We start from the raw sequence: 22,596 nt of genomic DNA, 5'->3' as shown, positions 1-22,596 counted from the left end.
TAGTTCAGCAGCTGACTTAAACCACATTGTTCTTATAAAGGAAGATTTAAGTCCAGATAAAACTTGCATCAGAAATTGAAGATTTTAACAACGTGATCAAGCAATGAGAAATGCTGAATGAGCTCGTAGGGAATAAATGAGTTAGCAACTATAATTAATAAGTATTCAGTGATCTGTATGCTAGATATTATAAAAATCATAGAAGACTACGTAGGTATAAGATCTAATCTTCCATAATTATATATAGGGTGAGAAAATAAAAAATCTAATGAAAGAATATAAGTAGGTTAAAACAAGTGCTCAGGAATCAAAAGAAATAAAGATTAAAGATGGTTAATAAAAATGGTTTTTTATGCACCACTAAATCTTGAAATAAACAAACTAGTTGAATGTGTCAGAGAAAAGCATCAGTCAACATTACCAACTTAATCCATTTGGACCACAGATGGTTGTAGAGAGGTAGTATGAGGTTTTATTTTTCCCAATCCTTAATTTCTTACTTATTCAGCACTATATATATTAAACTCCACTTGGCAAGATGGCATATACTCTAGAGAAAGTAAGCTAAATCACAGTACATGAAAAACAACAAAACTAACTACAAAACAAGACCTGATCTTGTTTTTAACTCTTCTTAACTGTTCTAAGAAAATACTACCAACTAATGAATTGCATCAGCACTATTTAGGTAAAAGTATATAACATATATTGACATATCACATATAACTCAAATGAAACCTCAACTTTCACAAAATCTATTTTTTAAACTGTGGCAAAATAGATTTACTTAAGATTCACTTCTTCCATGAAACCAATCGCCAATCTAGAGTTTAATATACAGACATATTTCCATTTAGTGAAGTATGTATGTTTCTGCATCCTTTTTCTGCTGGCGGTTACACCTGTCTTTAACCCAATTCTCATCCCTCACCTGCTATATGCAAGGGGAATGAAATCCTACTAGAGACTTTTTAAATGTCCTGGAATTCCCACCAGCAATGCCTTAATTCAGGCCCTCATCATATCTTATGTGGACTGCCGTAAATACCTACCTGATCTCCTTTGTCTCCACTGTTACTACCTTCAATCTGCCTTCTATAGTGCTTTCACCTTTCTCCCAAACTTTCTAAAAGTCGTATCTGATCTTGTGGTCCCCCACTAACTAGTGCAATACTTCCTCAACTGTATCTCTCTGACATCTATGAAATACACATTGATATCTTAACAGGTTAGAGAAAATCTGTAGTAAAACAACAACAAAAAAACCCAACTTCATTTTAATTTAATCTTAACTCACAAAATATACATCCAAGATTGAAGGGAAACATATTAACATGTCAAATGTGTTTCAGGAATACCCTATCAGAAAACAGTAAACTTCAGCAGTGAGTCTCAAACTGTGATATATGTTAAAGTCTCCTGTTGACCTTACTAAAAATAGAAATGCCTGAGTTCCACCTCAGGCCTACTGAATATTATCTAGAGATTCGACCTAGCAGTATTTGTAATCTCCACAATATTTCTAATGCATACCTAAGTTTGAGAACCTAGGCAGAAACTCTCCTTGCTCCATAACAAACTATTAGTAGGTCCCAACTTTCCAAGCTGTTTCATTCCTCTCATCCACCTGGGAGTTACCTACCAATCTTAAATATTCAGGTATCACCCATTCTAAAAAACTTTCACTCATCCGCTCTCCCACTATTCTCTTTTAATCTCCTAAACTTTTACAAAAAATAACATCCATATATTTACGTATGGTCCTTCCAATCCACAAAACTACTCCGTAAGACAGAATCCCTATTTTAGAAATAAGAAAACCAATTCTACCACAGGGAGTTAAAAACAAGAATTAAAAAAAAAAAAACAAAAACTTGTTGTAAGTGACCATCTGAGTTTGAACTCTGGTGTGCTGACTACAAAGCGAAGACATTTTCCATTGAGACATGCAGCCTCCTATACATCACTCTGAAGTATTGCCTTACTCATCAGCTTACACATTTGTTTCCCTTTTTAGACACAGTAAGCTCCTTGAGGGCAGGCATCAACCCTGATTTTGACCTCAACATTTAGTTACTCAATATATATGTGTTGAGTCACAGAAGGAATGCAGCTCCTCCAGAACTGGGACTATAACTACTGTTTCATTTCTTGAATTCTTAGTTAGAGCTCTAAATACACTTCTTCCCTAACAAATTTGGTCTGACTTTTGACTTTTTCTTTTTATAAGACAATGTATTTCACTATTATTTTAAACTACAAAAAGCCACACAGTGGGCAAAGAGGGAAAAAAGGACTGTTCAAAAAACAATCGTTCTGGGGCACCTGGGTGGCTCAGTCGGTTAAGCGCCCGACTTCGGCTCAGGTCATGATCTCCTGTTTCATGAGTTCAAGCCCCACATCGGGCTCTGTGCTGACAGCTCAGAGCCTGGAGCCTGTTTCGGATTCTGTGTCTCCCACTCTCTCTGCCCCTCCCTCCCATGTTTGTGCTCTCTGTCTCTCAAAAAATAAATAAACGTTAAAAAAAAATTTTTTTTAAAAAACAATCTTTCTTACTTTACTCTCAAAGAACTGGAGACTTCGAATATTAATCTTCACAAAAAATGTCATACCACAAGAGCAGGCCACTAAAGAGTGTGATTTTAAATGACAGAAATTCAAAAGGTAAAGGTGACTAGTAAGAGACAACATAAAGATATTGGACACTGAATACGGACAGCGTATTCAGCAATCCACTTAAGCTAACCAGAAAGAAAGCTCTCTTTCTCAATCACAGTATTCTTTCAGATCTTTCATTTTGAAACGAGGAAACATTACAGGTAAGCATAAAGCAATCAGTCGGTGTACTCACGTTTAAATGTAATGTCCTTCCTGCCTAAAGTTAATGTGTCTGGTATGTCAAACAATACAACTACTTCCTTTCTGACACAGATTTCATAGCAAATGTAAATAAACTGGCAAAATTAAAAATTTTTCATTTGCAAATAATGTAACATTTGAAGACCTGGAGATTCTCATAAATCAAAAATATACAAAAATTGGTGCTGCTTTAAGAATCTTACACTCTAATTTTATCAGGTTTTGGTGGGGAAAAAAAGTGATAATTCCTTTAGCACCACTTTTTGAAACAAATCAGTAACGAGGGAAGAAACCATTCTGAAACAACATGATGTAGTGGAAAGCACAAGAGACTAGGCATCAGGAGTCCTGGTTTCTAGTTTTGGTTACATTCCTAAATTGCTGTGTGACTTAGGGTTCACTGGCTCCGTTTTCTCATTTGTTTAAAAGGGGGGGGGGAGGGGGCTTGGTTATCTTTAAAGTTGTTTCTCAAAATACTGATATTAAGCCAGTCGTCTTATTTCATTCTTATCAGTAAAATGTAAAACACATTTGAATTAAATGTAATAATTCAATCTCCAACAGGATACAAAAGGTTGATTCCTATAAAGTTAACAATTAACTCATAGGGTAACTTTCCAGAAACTGTCCAATCCTAACCTCTTAAACAAGCAGGTGTAGCCCAGTTGGGCAGATTTCACACTGCTAACAACAGTTGTGACTTTGCACTGCTCTGCTGACATTTCAGTCGGCGCTCCCCGGGTTCCTGTGGCACATGCTGTGCAGGTGCTAACACGCAAAGAGGGGAGAAAGGAACCCCAACAGCGTTTCAACAAAATCAGCCAGGGTCCAACCCAGCCACCGCAGTCAGATGCAGCCTGACAAGGCCTACACCACAGAGCAGAACCTCCCCACCCCCAGAAGTGCCAGCAGCCAATGTAATGAATGCTTCCGTCAACAACACACATTCCCCTTCCCACAGCAGAACTGCTTGCTCCCAACCAGCCATCTGGGGTTGGAACAGGCCGCACAGCACCAACCTAAGAATCACTCTCAGGCCCCAAAAGGCCAAGAACTACTAGAGATTGCGGTTCCCCTGCGCATGGTTGTGGGGAGAACAGCACCTCCTCCCACCAATGCAAAAAAAAAAAAAAAAAAAAAAAAAAAATCAGTGGGGAGGAGAGCAGAAACCAGGCCTGGTCGAGATTGCTGGAGAAATAAACGCTGTTTCTCTGCAATGGGGAGCAGTAGCATTTCCTGCTCTCATTCTGAACCGATGCACTAGACTTCACCCCCTCCTGAGATCCTAAACGGGGATTAAAAACCTCATTCCGGTCCGCTTCATTCATATTTGGGCTTCATTCCTCGACCTACTCACTCCTGAAACCTCTGCCATTGTGAAAGGAGGTCCCCCCCCTCCCCAGATCAAGCGGCAGGAGGTGAAGCGAGGGCCGGTACAGAGGCCCGGTTTTTAAGATCGAGGAGCTCGTGCAAGAATAAAATCCCCTTGTGGCCTGGGAGCAAAGTTTGAACCAGTAGCTAGGGCGCAGACCTGGGCCCGGCCAGGCAGGGTTCCAGGGCAGGCCTGCAGAGGTGACACTTCCCAGCTCACGGGCAACTTCGGGAGGCGGTGTCCGGCCGCCCCGGCCGGCACTGCCCAACACCCGGGGAGCCGGGCTGGCTGGAGGCCTGGCCGGGAGCCGGACCCTCCCCGCGCCGCTCCCGCCTTCTTCCCCACTCCCACTTCCCGGCCCACAAGCCCGGGCCCGAGAGGTAACGTCAGGGGTGGCGACGCGGGTCTCGGCCACTGACCACACATTTCTTGCCGAGGAAAGTGAAGAGAGACTCGTTCTCCTGCGGGGTGAGCAGCAAGGACCCCACATTGGTGACCCTCCGCGGTGGAGGCGGCTGCTGCTGGCCGGAGCTCATGGTTTCGCCGGCTGGGTTGCGAGTCCAGGGCCGTCTCCGGAGAGTAGGCGAGTGCTCTTTCCCCTCTCGGTGACAGGGGCGGGAGGAGGGGAATCAGAGGCGCAGCATCTCGCAGCTCCTCGGGCGCGGGGAGGAGGAGGAGGCCACGGGAAGGAGGAGCCAACGGCAGGCCGCACAGAGAAAGGGAAGCTCCCAGCTCCCGCCCGGCGAGGCTCTGGCCGGATGGTCGTTGTCCTTGTACTCCGGCGACTGCGCTAAACTCCCAACTCCTCCTCCAACCCTTCTTCGGCGGCGGCTACGGCGGCAGCGGCGGCAGCGGCGGCGGCGGTGGCGGCCGCACAATCCAACATGGCAGCGGGGGCGGACGAGACCACAGGACGCAGGACGCGGGGGAGCGCGCCGGAAACGCGCGGCTGCGGGCCGGGCCCCGGAGGAGCTCCCCCCGCCAACCACGCCGCGGCCGGCCTCGCCGCGCCGGGCCAAGGCCCCGCCCCCTTCCGGCCGAGTCGCGGACCGCACCGTGAGACGCGGACTGCACGGTGAGACGCCGGGCGGGAGTTCCGCGTACCGGCTCACGGCTCTAGCCTCCTTCCTGCGGTGCTTGCGCCCGGTGGCAGCTGCCTGCACAAAAGAAGAGCCGCCCGCCCCTGTCCGCCCCTGTTCTGTGGACGCACACCTTTGCGAAGCGTCAGTGCAGACCCAGGTCCCCCTTCCCCGAATAGCTCTTATTTCTGGGGTGCGGAGGCCGGGCGTCTACACTGAGGGTTAAAAAGGTCTGGAATCTGGAGACAGAAGTGACGCTCTCCCCTGTGCTCCTCCGTGGTTTAGGTCAGAGCCGCAGGTGCCTGGGGTTTCTCAAACTTTGTCCAAACTTCAGCAGTGGAAGTGGAGGAACAAACAGGCCTCTCCCAGTATTGTGAAAGAGAGATCTTGCTGATGGATGCTACAAAAACCAAACGCACTTGGAAAAAAGATTTCTACCCTTCGCCTAGAGTGTTGCGTGGGATACATGTATTTGTAACATTTAAATTCAAGCTCTTTTCTCTGAAGTACCCTGAACATATTTTTCCCCGTTTTGTGAATTCGAAAATATTCTTTTTCCCCTTCTCATGTTTTTTTCTCAGACCCCAAAGACCTTGTTTTCTTTTTATCCAAAACGAATATGCCCATTCAGGGATATTTCACAAATGGAAGTACGTTGTCTGATTTAATCCTTAGAAGTAAACCTCAAGAATTTTTGTTAAATGTGTATGCCTCAGAAAGTTAACTAAGATAACCCCCTTTGTTCAAGTAAATTAAGTACTAAACAAATGTAAAATGAAGTTTTGGACTGAGGAAATGATAAAGAATACCCCCTGCAGTACTAAGCATCTGACTTTGCCACTTTAAACTTTATTCATTTATTGTATAATCTCCATCACCAGGTTTTCTAATGAATTTACATTCAATTTCAATAAACAAAAAAGTTACCATATGTTAAACTTAACATCCATGCTATGCCAAATGAAATTTGGTAAAACCATTTAATTTTAACATCTCTGATAGCTTCCAATACGAATCATCTATGTACTAATGAGACTTATAAGCAATTATAAACGCACTTTGAAAATATAAAATTTTTAAAGTATAGCTGCCCTTATGAAGCTAGCTAATAGGAAAAAATCTAGAAAGGAAAATGAGATCTTGTAGTCCTGGGAGCCCTCATATAAAATATGAATATTTCAAAATTAAACTCAATTAATAATGTTAAGGGGAAAAGTGATTTAAGAAAATCAAACTGTAGGGATGCCTGGGTGGCTCAGTGGGTTGAGTGTCCGATTTTTGATTTGGGCTCAGTTCATAATCCCAGGGTCCTGGGATCAAGGCCTGCATTGGGCTCCACAATGAATATGGAGGCTGTTTAAGATTCTCTCTCTCTCTGCCTCTGCCCCTCTTCCCCCATGATGCTCGCTCTCTCTCTCTCTCTCTCTCTCTCTCTCAACTTAAAAAAAAAAAAAGCTGACTTTTTATAAAATAATCAGGTTTAGGAAGCAGCAGAAATGTAAACCTGGAGTTGCCTCAGAATTACGAAGCCAACAAAATAAACCTAGACACTAAATCAGTTGTCTCTGGCATCAAAAATGAGGTTCCTATAAATTAAAACCACAGTGACAGCAGAAAGCACTACATATTCTTGACAAATAAGAGAAATTAGAATCTTAATATTGTCAAAACCGTGAACAAGGGTAGTAACAAATACAGGCTTCAGATCGGCCTAATTGTGAATTCTTGTTCTGCCATGCAGATATGTAATTTCATGGGCCTTAGACAAGTTGCTGCTCTGAGTCGGTTTCCTCATTTGTAAAATGAAAATAATTTCTATTTAATAAAGGTGTAGCATAGAGATAATTAAACCTACTTCAAAGTTGTAAAAGTTACCAACAAAGCGTATGTGAAAGACTTGATACGCAGTGGTTATTCAAATATTACTTGTTCATCATTGACCATCCTTGCCTGTGGTCTCCTTGCTTTCCCTTTGCCTAGGGTCTGCTTGCTTTCCCTTAACTAACAATCAAGAGTTGAGGTGAAATGTGTATTTTTATCTTTGTTCCATCTAAGCCTAATAGGTCAAAACTGTCCTTTACATTTAGAACTCTATGCAGTTCTCCAAACATAGTGGTGAGTTGGGGGCATAATTTCTTTGTTCACAGAATTTCTAATTAGGCGATAGGTTATGCCACATGGATGATATATATGCCAGTATGCCAAATTTACAAAACTTTTAAAAACTATCTAGAGACAGAATCATATTAGTTTCTATAATTCTCTTTACAATAGATAATGTTTTATGTTATTACATTTTCTAATATTAATCTTATTAGTTAATAAAAGCTGAAAGCAATTTTTATGTGAGAATGCCAAATTTTAAAAGCTTATAGACCACCAAACCGTTTTGAAGATGGGGGAGAGAGATGTGGAAAAGAGCTATGGGAAAAAGCAGACGACTATGAGAGGCTAGTTGAAAGGACAGCAGCTATGACTTGAAGTATCTATCCCACGCTCAGACCTACTAGGTTCTAATTATTTCACAACCTCTTGGTAGCCTAGACTATTGTTTTAATTGTTTTTTTTTTCCTTCAGAAAATATTAAATGTCTTATCTAATTCTAGATGCAATTTTCCATTTGCCCTTGTTCTTTTTTGTTTAGAAATGATGATAGAAAATTATCACCACCGTAGACCTTTTTTTTTTTCCCAAGTCCAAATCATTTCTTTAGCTTTGTCTCAGCACTTAAAATGTGGTTATTTTGTCCACAAAATTGCAACCTAAGTTCTTATTTTCTACTCCTTCATTGTTATTTTTTACTTTTCTTTGACCCTTTTCCAACTCCCTGTTCTTAAAATGTGGAAAATGCTAGTGTGAACATTACCTTGGAAATATGACTTCCTTACTCTTAGGAGCATGTGAACAAGCAATATTTGGGGTTTTCCCTTCTGACCATGCATACAAGGATTTTACTTTTCCATGCTCAGCCTGAGACCAAACAGCACCAGCTCGATTTGTTTCAAAGTCTTAGCAAGTTTCTTCTTTCATTCTTGATAGCATATCCTCTATTTGGCAGAACACAAGATATCTTTCTTTCTATTTTCTTTGGCAAGTTATTTTCTTATCTCAAATTCTTTTTACCCAGTTTGAGAGATTGGATTTGGTCCAGGAAATAAGGAGGATTCTATTTCCCTTCCACTAAGTGTCTTGAAGTTTATCAGCTAGGTTAAGAAGACCGTAAGGATTTTATTTTCATATATATACAAAATGCATATGCTGTATTAAAATGACTATGAATGTAAGTAAAAAGAAGACAATTCTTTAATTTCTTCCATTTGACTTTCCTTGACTCAATCTATTCTACTACTTTTATTTTCATCTTTCTTTGCTAGGATTCTTTAAGGTAAAGTCCTCACTTTAGCGGAAAACATTAGGGTAGCTTATGTATGGAAATGGAGGCGTATTTTCAGATAGATTCCCTGCCATTATCTTTATACTTTGCAAATTTCTCCTGTCCTGGTCTTTTGTTAATCCACTTTTCTTCTTTACAATTATCATTGTTTATGTGCTGTTACAAGTCCTCTGAAACACCCTGTTCTCCTTGCTAATGTTAATAATTTAAAAATGTAGTGACACCCATCATTGTAGGGGTATGTGGAGGTAGCTGCATACTGGGATCAGTCGCATTCAGCAGCCAGCATAGCCATAATTACCAGTACTGACGTCCTGCTTGAGTTGGCAGACCTGGGTTATAGAGACAGAACAACAGCAAATCGGAACACCGCAGAGCTGATGAATGTCACTTCTACCATGCAACCTCCAAGTGCGCTCGGTTTAAAATGTTCACGTTGTAAAATGTCTCTGTACATTTTCATGTAAATGTTGCATATAGCAATGTTTAAGAGAATTTGTCCTAGTACATCCTCTCGTTAGATGTTGAATGTTTTGTTTCTCATGAACTAAAATTATCTACTAAAAAATCTTAAAACAGTAAGCTAGCAAATGATTTTCCCTTCCCTCTTCCTTTTACATTCATTTTGAGTACGAGCCTCTCTGGGGCTTACTTTTTAAGAAATAGATAGCTTATTTACAATTTATTCTGATTTCTTATTGATGTTAGTAGAAAATTGCATTCTTATTCATGCTAGTAAATTACCAGTGATAGTCACTACCACTACATGGCATAGTCTCCACATACCTAATACATACCTTTATGGCAGAAATTATTTGAACAGCTAAGTATGTTATAGTTCCCAGGCTGCCGCTTCCTGGCTTTTTCACCATGGTTCTCTGACGTTAATGAATATTCAATGGCCCTCGGTTTAAGTATTTCAGATGAGAAGGGAAAAACATTGGCTCCTTTATTATAATGTGCTCAATGTCAATCTACTTTGATTGAATTAGTAGGCAGCTTGGATACTTGTGATGATTTGACAATGTCATGTATCCCTATTACCTCACTAAAAGTATCAGGGTGAAGGATATGGTCTTCTCTATCACGTAACGCGTTGTTGTTGTTGTTGTTGTTGTTATATTGGTCAGGTTTATTTGATTTTCTATTTCAATAATTTTTGTATTTTATTGCTCTCTTCTACTTCAGGCTTAGTAATTTGTAGTTCTTTTCCCATTTCAGAGTTGAAATCTAGGTTTGTTTATTTTTTTATGGAGATATAATTGACATTAATGTAATTTATGAATAGCTTCTTTGCCAATCCATTAAAATTGTAGTATGTCATTTTAATATATCATAATATGTTGTCAATGCCAGTGATATACAAATTTTCTATTTGGAAAATATAATTACTTTGTAAATGTCTGTCTCCTCCATTATTAGCCTGAAGGCTCTCTGAGAGCTGAGATCATGTCTTATTCATTTTGATATCTTCTTATGCTCAGCACTGAACCTATACAGTAATAAATGTATATTTCTAGATCAAATGATCACCTCTGATTCAAGGAACAATATATGAATACTTCTCATAAGTACAGAGATAGTTATACATGCTCTGAAATCAAGACGAGAAAACTCATTGCCTTATCCAAACTCTTCCACACAGTAATAATTATGTAGCATTCTAAGAGTGTCTGGAGAGAAAATACAATACCCAGAAATCTGCACATAACCTAGTGGGAGCAGAGAGAGGGCTTATAGCTCACAGCAATAGACAGAGGCGGACCCCATTGTAGGTGGCCCAGAAAACTAATTCAAGTCCAGAGCATGAAGTGATTTTTTTTCCCCCTGAGCAATATCCAGGAACCTACCTAGTTCAGGAGAAATGTGGAGCCTGTTGTTAGGGATTTCTGAGAATAATAGGTTTTAGCATGAATCAATTGCTGGAAAAGTAAATCAAGGCCTGACCTGGTCTAGGAAGGCAACTCTGGAAGCAAGGAGAGTACCCAGGTGTCCTAAAAACTAGAATACAAACAAGGACCAGGACAAAAGGTCAGTAGACTGGCCATCCCTAGGGACTGGGTGAGATAGACCAGTAGTTCCCAAAACGTGGGTCCCTCAACCAGTGGCAATAAAATTACCTGGGAACTTGTTAGAAATACAAATTCTCAGGCTCGGTTCTTGAGTTAGAAACTGAGCCAGAAACAATGGGGGTAGAGCGCATCAGTCTACATTTTAAAAAGCCCACCTGGTGTTTATGATGGACTGACCTTCAAGAGGACATTCAGAGGGTTAAATTTACTTCTATCAACAACTACTTCCCTCCCCCTCCCCCAGCACATAAGAAATACAGCATTCTGTACACCATATCTGAATCCCATTCCTTTTGGGGAGGGAACTATAAAAACCACTGGAGTTTATTCTTGTCAGTTTAAGGCATAGATAGTGTAGTATCTGTAGGCACAATGTCTTTATTGTTCACATCTGGCAAAACAGCTGCTAGGCCAAATGAATTAGTTATTCTAATCTGAGTTCTGATATTAACTAGCCATGTAATCTTAGTAAAGTCACTCGACTTCTGTATGCTTCCATTTCTGATTTATGAAATGAAAGGAATGAATTAATGATTGCTAAGGTCCTTTATAGCTTAAAACCATATAAAAAATTCATATTTTTGGTTTGAAAAGGCATCCAGCTTTTTTATTTATTTAATTTTTAAACATTTTATTTTATTTTTTTTTAATTTACATCCAAGTTAGTTAGCATATAGTGCAACAATGATTTCAGAAGTAGATTCCTTAATGCCCCTTACCCATTTCGCCCATCCCCCCCCCCACAACCTCTTCATATTTAAGAGGCCCTTATGTTTTGTTCCCCTCCCTGTTTTTAAGTTAATTTTGCTTCCCTTCCCTTATGTTCATCTGTTTTGTATCTTAAAGTCTTCATATGAGTGAAGTCATATGATATTTGTCTTTCTCTGACGGACTAATTTTGCTTAGCATAATACCCTCCAGTTCCATCCACATAGTTGCAAATGGCAAGATTTCATTCTTTTTGATTGCCGAGTAATACTCCATTGTATATATATACCACATCTTCTTTATCTATTCATCCATCGATGGACATTTGGGCTCTTTCCATACTTTGGCTATTGTTGATAGTGCTGCTGTAAACATTGGGGTGCATGTGCCCTTTTGAAACAGCATACCTGTATCCCTTGGATAAATACCTAGTAGTGCAATTGCTGGGTCATAGGATAGTCCTATTTTTAATTTTTTGAGGACTTCCATACTGTTTTCCAGAGTGGCTGCACCAATTTGCATTCCCAGACTTTTTTAAAAGTAATGGATGGGGCACCTGGGTGGCTCAGTCAGTTGGGTGTCTGACTTCAGCTCAGGTCATGATCTCACTGTTTGTGAGTTTGAGCCCTGCATCAGGCTCTGAGCCTGGAGCCTGCTTTGGATTCTCCCTCTCTCTCTGCCTCTTCCCTCCCCTGCTCTTTCTCTCTCTCTATCTCCTTCAAACATAATAAATAAATAGTAAAAAATTTTTTAAAAACTCTCCCACCCTTTAAAAAAAAAGTAATGGGTAAAAAGGCAGTGTGTGAGAGAATATAAGCAATTTTTTGCATTATTATAAATGCCCTTTGGTGGTATAAAAATGAATATAGAAGCCCTATTATAAGTCCTCCTCTACTGCAAGAGGGGCTGGTAAGAATTTCAATGCCCTGAGCATAAAAATTCTACTTTTAATTATTTCAGCAAGAAAAGAGTAGCTAATTAGTGACTATGGTTTCATGGAAATAGCACTCTAATATGTATCATTTATATTCAAAACTGGATTGCATAAAACTTGATAATTACTAAATCAGTCATGCTTCTCAATTTCCCATGGCTGGGAGTTAATATTACTAGTTTTTTGTTTTTGTTGTTTTTTTTAATAGATCAGGAAAAACATTGAATACTCACTAATTTAGCCAGAGCCAATGGTTATATTAGAATACATTCCTGATTCCCTGTTTAGAAATCATGCAGCTCAAATCATTGTGTTAGAGATGGAGGGGACCTTAGCAATTACGTATTCAAACTTCTCATTCATATATGCCCAAAAATGTAAAAAGCAAAAAAGTATAAGAGAATATGTGGATATACCAGCCAAAGGCAATACCAAATTTCTGGAGAAGGGAGCAAAAGTGAGTCATTAGCAGGCAACGCTTTCACCACTGGAAGCTATGTGCATGGACGGGCCGGGGGTTGGGGGGGAGGGGCGGGCAGGTACACCAACAGTATAGTTCCTTCCTGGAAAGTTTCTAAATCCATGACTTTTCCTTTGCACTCACAGCATGCCAGATAATAATTTCTAGATTTGTATGAGCTGAGATCCAGTTCACACTCTGTAGCCATGTCATGGGCCCTGACACCCAGAGGAGACGCTTTTTGCTAATTCCCACAAAAGCACCGAATGCACTAGTGACAGCCTAGAAGGTGCAAGTGAAAGGCCTCGGTGACTACTGCTCAGCAGGACAAGGAAGGCAATACTGACAAATGTTTAAGAAAAAATAACACTTGGGTACCAATTTTCCTTTCATCAAAGCCCAATCATTGTTTTTCTCTGTTTGATAATCCATCTTGATTTCACTTGTTACCAGGGATAAGTAAAAAACAATCATTTCTTAGTCTCTAAAGCATCTGGAGGCTTATATTTTGTTTGGGTTTCGACTCTTGCCCTAGGCTCTGACTCTATAGTACTGAAACCTCAGGGAAACTTCGGCAACCGAAAACCCACAGAGGGGCTCACATCTGTCATGGTTCAACTAAGGAATCATAAATTAAGTAATTAAGACAGAATGAATTTTACCCAGGATATTGTTTTCACAGGTGCTAGGAACACTGAAAAACCAAATAGGGGACAGCAGACACAGAGATTAGCAGTAACAAAAAGTCACTAGAATTTTGAGAGTGGAGGGACTAAGGGAGAGGGAAGAAGCAGAGATATCCAGAGGGAGCTGGCTCTTCAGCTGGCCTATTCAGTGGAAGCTCTCTACTGTCAGACAGGCCCTCTCAGGAAAGAGAAGGGAGAAATTTCCTGACTTCTCTCTTTCTCCAGTCCTCCAGTCCTGCAAGTGCCTTTCAGTAGCCAAACCAAGCTGAAAATCGGCTGGGTTGGAAGCCAGGAATTGTACCTTTGTAGGAGTCACCCCCTCACAGTACAGAACAGAACAGAACAGAGGAAGGCTGAGAAATTGTTTGACAGCAAATTCTCAAGAACAGGTATGATGTTATTTGCTAAAATAACCTTAGAAGGTTGCATGTAGACTTCTAAGTTCCCAGTCTCTGGGTCTCCTTCAGAGATAGCACGATATACATATTTCTAAATTCATTTTCTCCCGACTGGACTTTTCTCACTCAGAGTTTCTGCTCGTTACTAGCTTTTACATAATTTACTGATAATCAGATTCCACATACTATCTTTATTCTTCTATATTTTCCAGTAATAGGTAACTGTTCTTCTTCAAAAGCTAATGTCCATACTGCTAAGTAGTGGTAGCTATTTTTTATATTTTGTGACCTTGCCCTTAAAAGGTCACGTCTAAGGTCTAAGACCCTTCTGAACATAGACAATTGGATCACAGCAGAACACCTAATCTCAGCTGGGCCAATCGAATTTGTTTCCTGAGATCTGGGAATCATATGTTCTAGATGTTAGTATGTGCGGATTGCATCAACTTAGGGCATATAAATGCAAGGAATGCGGGGAGGTCGTTTTCTACTGTGTACATGAAAGAAGAGAAAGCAATTTGCAGGGAGAAATCAGAATGAAGCCGACTTACAGAAAGAAGCACACATGGGAGCTCGTAAGACCCCCAGAGAGGGAGATCCAAGGAAGAGTAGCCTGCTTCTCTGTTAGTCATCCAGTTCCTAGTTGAGGCCCAGGATGGCTTCCTGCTCTTGGATACTGAGAGATCGGCCATTATCCTATATAAATAACTCTTTTTTGCCTTATTCGGGGGTGCGGGGTAGGGGGAGGGAGTGGGGGGTTCTATTTCTTGCGACTAAAAGATGGCCTAAATTAACATTTTAACTAATTTAAACAAGGAGTTTAAAAATTGTTACATCTTTTCTTTTTCATGTTTCCTTTGCTTCTCCTTTAAGGTACTTAGGAAGATATGCACATGGAATACTGGTACTTTTTTTTCACCTGGTACGCTTCACACTGAAGCTATTGTATTTATATTCAGTTAAACTGGGGCTTTGAACCAGTGAAAGAGGAAAGCTCTAATAAGCATCAAAAGTGACTCAGTGTGTTGATTCAGTTCCTACATAATGACGGTATCTATATGCATGCACATTATAATGTTCTGACACACACGAGAGTGTGCCTCCCTGTCATAATTTCCTGTTTTAATGAAGGTCCACACAGCATCCCACATCTTCCCCAGGCTTTCCAAGCACCATTGGATGTACTGCGTTAGAAGAGACCATTGGCAGACCACCTCAGGCTAAACTTACTGGTGAGCCTTCTGTTACTCTTGGCTCCACTCCAAGATAGCAGTTTGCAACCACTGGATAAATAAATCGAAACGAGACGCTCAATTATATCTATTGGCATAACCATCCAAAGAGGTCCACCAAGCCTCGTTTTCTACTGGAAAGACGCGTTAGGAATGGCAACGTGTTCTTTATTCTGAAGGAGATATTTTTACATGTCCTCCTGAGATGTCCCGGAGGCATCAGGCTTCTGTATTTGGTGGTATTCATTTCCCCATCACATTCATTAATCTGACCGAGGCACCTGGAATACTTGAAAACTCCCAATCTACAGGTCAGTTTCAGTGTCATGTTATTTTATGCAGTGAACTAGCACTCGCAGGATGAGGCAAGAGGCAGAGAGACTGCCATTCATATTCTAAATTGGGAAACTAGCAGTGAAACAGCCCTACCTTATTGCCTATGGTTACTACAATCTAGAATCTATTGTGATTTTAGAAAGCTTTACAGCAGGGGTCAGAAAACTATGGCCAGGGCTCAATCTGGCCTGCTACCTGTTTTTGCAAATAAGGCTTTATTGGAACATAACCATGCTCATTCTTTTAAGTATTATCTATGACTGCTTTCATGCTATAAAAGCAGAGCTGAGTAGTTGCAAAAGAAACCTGCATAACCCACAAATCCTCAAATATTTACTATCTGGCCATGGACAAAAAAAAAGTTTGTCAACCCTTGCTCTGGGTAATTAAATATGTATATTTTTTGCCATCAAATAATAGAGGTATGAAGAATTCAATAACTGTGAGATAGCATTGAATAAATTAACCAAAGAGAATGACAAACTCTAGTCTATAAATTCCTGCCTCAGAGCACAGCCTGATACTTGGGAACATTCTGTGATAATTCTGGGGGGGGGGGGGGGGGAATCTATCTTGGATCATTATAGGACTGAGTTAAGCAGAAGTGAAGTTCATAATTTCATCCAGGTTGCTGAACTGACTTATGGATTAGACTATCTTAAATACTTTGTATTAAGATAGGGATGACCATTAAAATTACTTATGACAAAGAAACTCACTGGTTATTCTATTCTACATTTCTTTTTTTTTTCTTTTAAAAAAATTTTTTTTAACGTTTATTTATTTTTGAGACAGAGAGAGACACAGCATGAACGGGGGAGGGGCAGAGAGAGAGGGAGACACAGAATCGGAAGCAAGCTCCAGGCTCTGAGCCATCAGCCCAGAGCCCGACGCGGGGCTCGAACTCACAGACCGCGAGATCGTGACCTGAGCTGAAGTCGGACGCTTAACCGACTGAGCCACCCAGGCGCCCCTATTCTACATTTCTTATAAGAATCATTGAACTTAGGATGTTACCCCCCTTTTTTTTTCTTTTTTACAACATAGCTCAAATTCTATCCTTCAAATGACGACAGAGGTAACTCAATACGCATTATGTCTGGCATCTGTACGCTCAGTGAAGCACAGCATTTTCTTCCTAAAACCTTCTGCTTTGTCACACTCTATACTTCTCTGTAAGCTTACTCCATCAGTGATTTACCCTCCTTCCTGTATTTTAAATATTTTCTTCTCCATTGGCTTTCTCCAATGAATGTATAAATAGGCTCAAACATCTCTCAAATTAAAATTAAGATGACTTGGATTGTTTAGTTACTAACCTGTATCTCTCCTCTTCACAGTCAACCTTCTAAAAAGAGTGATACACATTCATTGCCTCCATTTCTTCCTTTCTCCTTCACTCATCAAGCAATGTGAGCTTGTTGCCACCCCTAACATGCCAGTGACTAAATTCACCAATATCTTAGTAACTACTAAATCCCCCCAAACATTCTTTAGTTATGTGACACGTTGGTAGAATTTGACATTTTCTCTGCTTTGCAGGCTCTCTACCATCAGCTAGTATGTTATTTCTTTCTCCTATTTGTGCAATCACTCTATATTCTCTATGGGCTCTGTGTCTTAAAAATATTGATCTACCCAGGGGATGCCTGGGTGGCCCAGTCGGTTAGGCGTCCGACTCTTGATTTCTGCTCAGGTCATGATCTCCCAGTTTGTGAGTTCAAGCCCTGCGTCGGGTTCTGTGCTGACGGTGCAGAGCCTGCTTGGGATTCTCTCTCTCCCCTCTCTCTCTGCCACTACCCTGCTTGCTCTCTCTCTCTCTCTCTCTCTCTCTCTCTCTCAAAAATAAATATATTGATCCACCCAGAATTCTATCATTTTGCTTCTTTTCTTTGGCCTTGAATATTGTGGGAATCCAAACAAGACCTGGTGAATAGATTTTGTTAACCCTATTCACCTGAATCATATAAGCAGGCACATATTGAGCATTTATTACATGCCAGGCACCTTATTGAGTGCTTTAGATACATTCCCATTTGATTTAATTTAATTCATTCCTGGCTTATGGGAAATATTTTTAACATCTCTTTTCACATTTAGACGACTTGCATGAGTCAGTGAGAGTAAAAGCTGACTCAAAGCTGGCTATTTTGACAGATGGCCTATGCCCTTAACAGTGACACTATGCATGTCCACGGCTTTTCACTACATCATCTTTGTGATTCCCATATATCTCTCCAGACTTCTCTCCTGAGGCCTAGATCGGTAGCTTCAACTGATAACCTCCTCCAAGTCATCATGTGCAAATCTGAACTCATGATCTTTGTTCCAAATCTTTCCTCTTCGGGTGTTCCCTATCTTAGTGAACAGCAACTGTCATCTACTCTTCCAGTCAGAAACTTCAAAACCACCCTGTTCTGTCCCTCACCCTGTCCCTGTCCCTGTCCTCTACACTCCAGTCACTGTAGCGCGTCAATTTTACCTTCTTTTAGCTCTCTATCCATTACCCCTTTTCGACCTCTTCTGTCTGGGTCCCCCATCAGGCCATTCTTGACAGCCTTACGAATATCCCTGTTTTTCAGTCTTCTGCCCTGCCCCCAATTCGTCCTGCAAGGTATTGCTAGCAAGCCAGCGAGAGAAGCTGACCATGTTCCCCTCCCTACTAAAATTCCGCAGGGGTTCCTCATCGCTCGCAGGGTAAGATTTAAGTTCCCTCACTGAGATACAAAAGACCCTTTAGCGTCTCTCCCTTCCCACCTATCCAGCGTCATGCTCCGGTGGCTCCCCCTCCCCCACCCCTCACACCGCATGCTCAGTGCTCACAGCTGCCTAAACAGGCCGCGTTTCTTACACCCTATTCCCTCCGCTTGGAATGTCCTCTCTCCTGTTTCCTTGTTGGTCTGCGTGGCAAGCTTTCCTTCAACAACCAGGTCGAGTGAAGCCTTTCCTGAATTTCCCAAGGGGAGGTGCCCCTTTCTCCTCTGTGCCCACATTGCAACTTGCATGCAATGCCAGTACAGCCTACAATGAATTAAATGTGCTTGTACTTGTTTCCTCAGTTGATTCGAACAACGTGGATCCTGTATTTTTACATGCATATGTAGATTTTTTTATATGCACGATCCCCTATTGCCTGGCACAGATCCTTAACAAATATTTGTTGATTAATGATTAAAGAAACATAAAAGGGAAGGGAGGAAAGAAAGGAAGGAAAAGAGAAACAAAAGGAGGACCCTTCAGAGTTGTAAGAAAAGACTCCAGATTCCTTGTAATTCTCTATCGCCTTTCCTTTTAAGTAATCTTGGCCCTGGAGTGTTTGGGTGGCTCAGTCGGTTAAGCTGCTGACTTTGGCTCAGGTCATGATCTCAGGGCTTCTGAGTTGGAACCCTGAGTCAGGCTCTTTGCTGACAGAGCCTGGAGCCTGCTTCAGATTCTGTGTCTCTCTCTCTCCTTCTCGCTCTCTCTCTCTCTCTCTCTGCCTTTCCTCCACCAGCACTCTCTCTCTCTCTCTCTGTCTCTCTCTCTCTCAAAAATAAATACACTTAAAAAAAAGTTTAAATAATTTTGGCCCTCCCAGTGTTAAGTATCTGAATCATGACTAAGACTTCTGTTCTCACCCATTTGGATGTAAATACTGAAGCCACCCTCTACAGCCAGGTAGTCTCCTTCTAAATTTTCCTCCTTATTTGGAAGATCTTTTGCCAGCTACCAGCTTCTTCTCCAATCTTACTTCTTTTTCTCAACACTCCTGATTACATAACAATTTCATAAACAAAGAAAGCAACGTTTTCGTTTGAAAGTGGCAATGACTCAGTAATAGCACCAGACTGACCAGGAATCATGTATTATATTTAAATAATTTGTCTGAATATATCTCTACTGCGTAAAAACACAACATCAAAGACTTAGAAACTAACCATTCTGAACAATTTATTCATCATTCAAAATATACATTAATACAAAAACTTGTCGATTTCTCACGGAAATTTTGGCATTTTGTTTCCTTTCAATTTTTTTTAACGTTTATTTATTATTGAGAGACACAGAGACACAGAGCGTGAGCGGTGGAGGGGCAGAGAGAGAGGGAGACACAGAATCCGAAGCAGACTCCAGGCTCTGAGCTGTCAGCACAGAGCCCGACACGGGGCCTGAACCCACAAACCACGAGATCATGACCTGACCCGAAGTCGGTCGCTCAACCGACTGAGCCACCCAGACACCCCCCATTTTGTTTCCTTTGAATTAACAAAGCTATATGTGATAAATAAAGTGAGTCGTCACTCTGAGGGTGAATGGAGACGATAACCAAGTGGTGATGTTGCCCATGTAAAACAATCTTTGGCACGTTGGGGTAGGGGTAGGGAAGACAGACCACGTCTGTATAGGTAAAGAGAGAAATTGACAGTATACAGTTGTCAAGGATGCAATGTGTTAGGCAGTTTTGCAAGTCAAGGGGTTAAAACGTAATCACTAGGTGGAGAAATCACTGCTCTTAACATACGACAGTACTGGGAATCCGTTAACTCGATGGGAAATACGGTCAGAAAGGAGATCACAGTCTCTTCCTCTAATATTTTGCACTTAATTCCCTTGCTAGTTTTCACACATTTCTCAAAAGTAGTATCTGCTAATGAAATAGTTTGTCTTTTCAAAATTAGCCCATGAGATAGCAAATATTTATGTAAGTAGACGAAAATGTAACTTTTCAATATTTAAACGACCAAAAACTAAGACTTAAGGGAACAATTGCTTTTGCAGTCCCTCTTTCTGTGGTCAGCTTTCCTTCAGCTAATTCACTACCAAAATAGAGCAGGTCTTTATCTTAGTCTTCATATTTATTTAAACCAAGACTATGACTGAAACAAACAATATTCTCTTCCTGTTTCCTTAGTGTAACAAAACATTGTCCCAAGGAGGTTTATTCTCTGGACATGCTCTCTCACTCTCTCCTGTAAGGTCAGGCTTCTTTTTTTCTTCTTTTCTTTCTTTTTCTTTTTTATCATTCTACTCTTCCTTTAGCTATTTTCATTTCCTTCCGGAGATACGCTTTCCAAGGCCAACTCCTGATATTTCTCTCATTTGCCTGTTGCTGTGGTTCCATGACATTACTTATTCTTCCTTCGACAGATTAAGTTTCCCACTCTCCAGCTTCTGTTCCTATAGTTCCCGACTGCAAGTATAGTTTGGATTACTAATAACTTTTATTCTGTCCTGAGGGAGGTTATGTTGATATCTTACCTATTATGAAAGGGTTCCTCATTGTAGTTGCTGCAGAACTCTTTGAATTACAAAAAGACTTTTCTCTTTCTTATCAACAATACTTGCCTTCCGTTCTTTTGATTTTCAAAGCATAGGAGTCTGTCCTCAATTAAAAATATAGAACATCAGTACTCCAAAACCACCTCAGGCAGCACAAACCATAATTTTTTGCTATATTCAGCTACTCTCAAAACCCAGTAAGACATGTGAGATTTAGAAAAGTTTTCACTGGAACTGCTCCCCATTGAAGTCCCTAGGGAACCTAACTTTTATTTTTTGCAGTAAATTCAATTCCCGGGAGGCTACATAGTTGTACCATATTAACTTAAACCTCTTATGAGATCAGAATACACTAAGTTACAGTTTCAAATGCATTAAGTTACAGTTTAAAAACTCTTGACTTCAACAGAAGATTGTTATAAGAAAAAATATTATGAATCCACTTTTATATTGATTATAGAATTGTTGTTTGGGGTATTTTTCTCAAGTAATAGGAGTTCGTAGCCTCTCTATAAAAGTGCTTACTGAGAAATTTCTTTTGGAATTTAGTTGCAGGGAATAGGCTCTTGGGAAATGTGGACACAATTTCTCTTTTCTGATAATAGCTGTAATGTATTTGTACCCCACCCTCAAAGTCCCCATCTGCCCCACCGCAGGCTAGTAGGATACTCAGGGGAAAACTTGGTACTCAGTCATATGCACTATCAATGTCTTTAAAATTTCTGACATGTGTATGATACCTTCATGATGTTTGCCGTTTGCTTCCTCGCCCTCCCAGAAAAATTTATATTCTCACTTTAATCAGATCATCTTTTTTTGCTTTAACAAATGTATTTTAAAAGAACGATTGAGTTTGGTGTGGTAGGTACATTTTTAATTCATATTCAAATAAATAGTAAGCTATTAGGATAAAAAGTTATTATATGCCTCATGCTAACAAATCATCTCACATGCTATCAGTGGTATAATTATCATATATTGGAAAACATCAAACTGTGTTAAGTTCTAGGATTGACTTATTTTGGTTCTGATTTTCTATTTAACAACTTTATTGTAGATGTCTTTCGTTGCCTCAAAGTAACTTGCTAAAAGGGACTTGACCACAGATGGTAGAATTCTAAGTGCAATAAGTTTATGCAAAACAAAACAAAACAAAACAAGACAAGTAGAAGAAGAAGGCAAAGTAGAAGGCGAAGAAGAAGGAGGAGGAGGATTGGGTTTTTGGTTCTCATAGTTGAAAAGTCTAAGATGGACTTCTTTTTTTTTTTTTCCTGAATGTTTATTTTTGAGAGAGAGAGAGAGAGAGAGCGCGCATGGAGAAGGGGCAGAGAGAGAAAGAGAGAGGATCCGAAGCAGGCTTTGCACTGACAGCAGACAGCACGATGCAGGGCTTGAACTCATGAACTGTGAGATCATGATCTGAGCTGAAGTCAGACACTTAACCTACTGAGCCACCCAGGTGCACCAAGATAGACTTCTTAAAGCTTAGCTGGATCTAGGGCTCATTGACGTCAGTGGGTCCCAGCCCTTTGTTATCCACGGTTCAACTTTATTCTGTGTAGCTACAGTTCACAGGCAGGTTCTATCCATGAGCTGGCTCCCTGCAGCTCCAACACTTAGCACCTACCAGTTTAGCAATTTCAAGAAAAACTCAACTGCTTTGTTCCTACAATCTGAGCAGAAGTCTTCAGTCTGACTCTCATTGCCCCCAGGTTCATGTGCTCATTACTTAACCAATCACTGTGGCATGGAGGGTGCAGTGTTCTAACTGGTAAAGTTTGGACCAGGCACCCAGGGGAGATGGGTC

At 40.6% G+C, this 22,596-nt stretch overlaps 1 protein-coding gene across 1 annotated transcript in view; it reads right to left on the bottom strand.

Annotated features, from left to right (window-relative positions):
• The window catches only part of WASL (WASP like actin nucleation promoting factor), a 62,665-nt gene extending 57,745 nt beyond the window's left edge, over positions 1–4,920 (bottom strand). Inside the window, exon 1 of the mRNA XM_058724432.1 lies at positions 4,651–4,920. Coding sequence (XP_058580415.1) covers positions 4,651–4,767 — 117 coding nt within the window. The 5' untranslated portion in view covers positions 4,768–4,920. The remainder of the gene's footprint in view (positions 1–4,650) is intronic.
• Positions 4,921–22,596: the final 17,676 nt, after the last annotated feature.

This window comes from Neofelis nebulosa, chromosome 4, assembly GCF_028018385.1.
Source record: "Neofelis nebulosa isolate mNeoNeb1 chromosome 4, mNeoNeb1.pri, whole genome shotgun sequence".
Taxonomy (NCBI): Eukaryota; Metazoa; Chordata; class Mammalia; order Carnivora; family Felidae; genus Neofelis; species Neofelis nebulosa.
The sequence above is the reverse complement of the archived record's forward strand: the minus strand, read 5'-3'. Positions and strand labels throughout refer to the sequence as shown.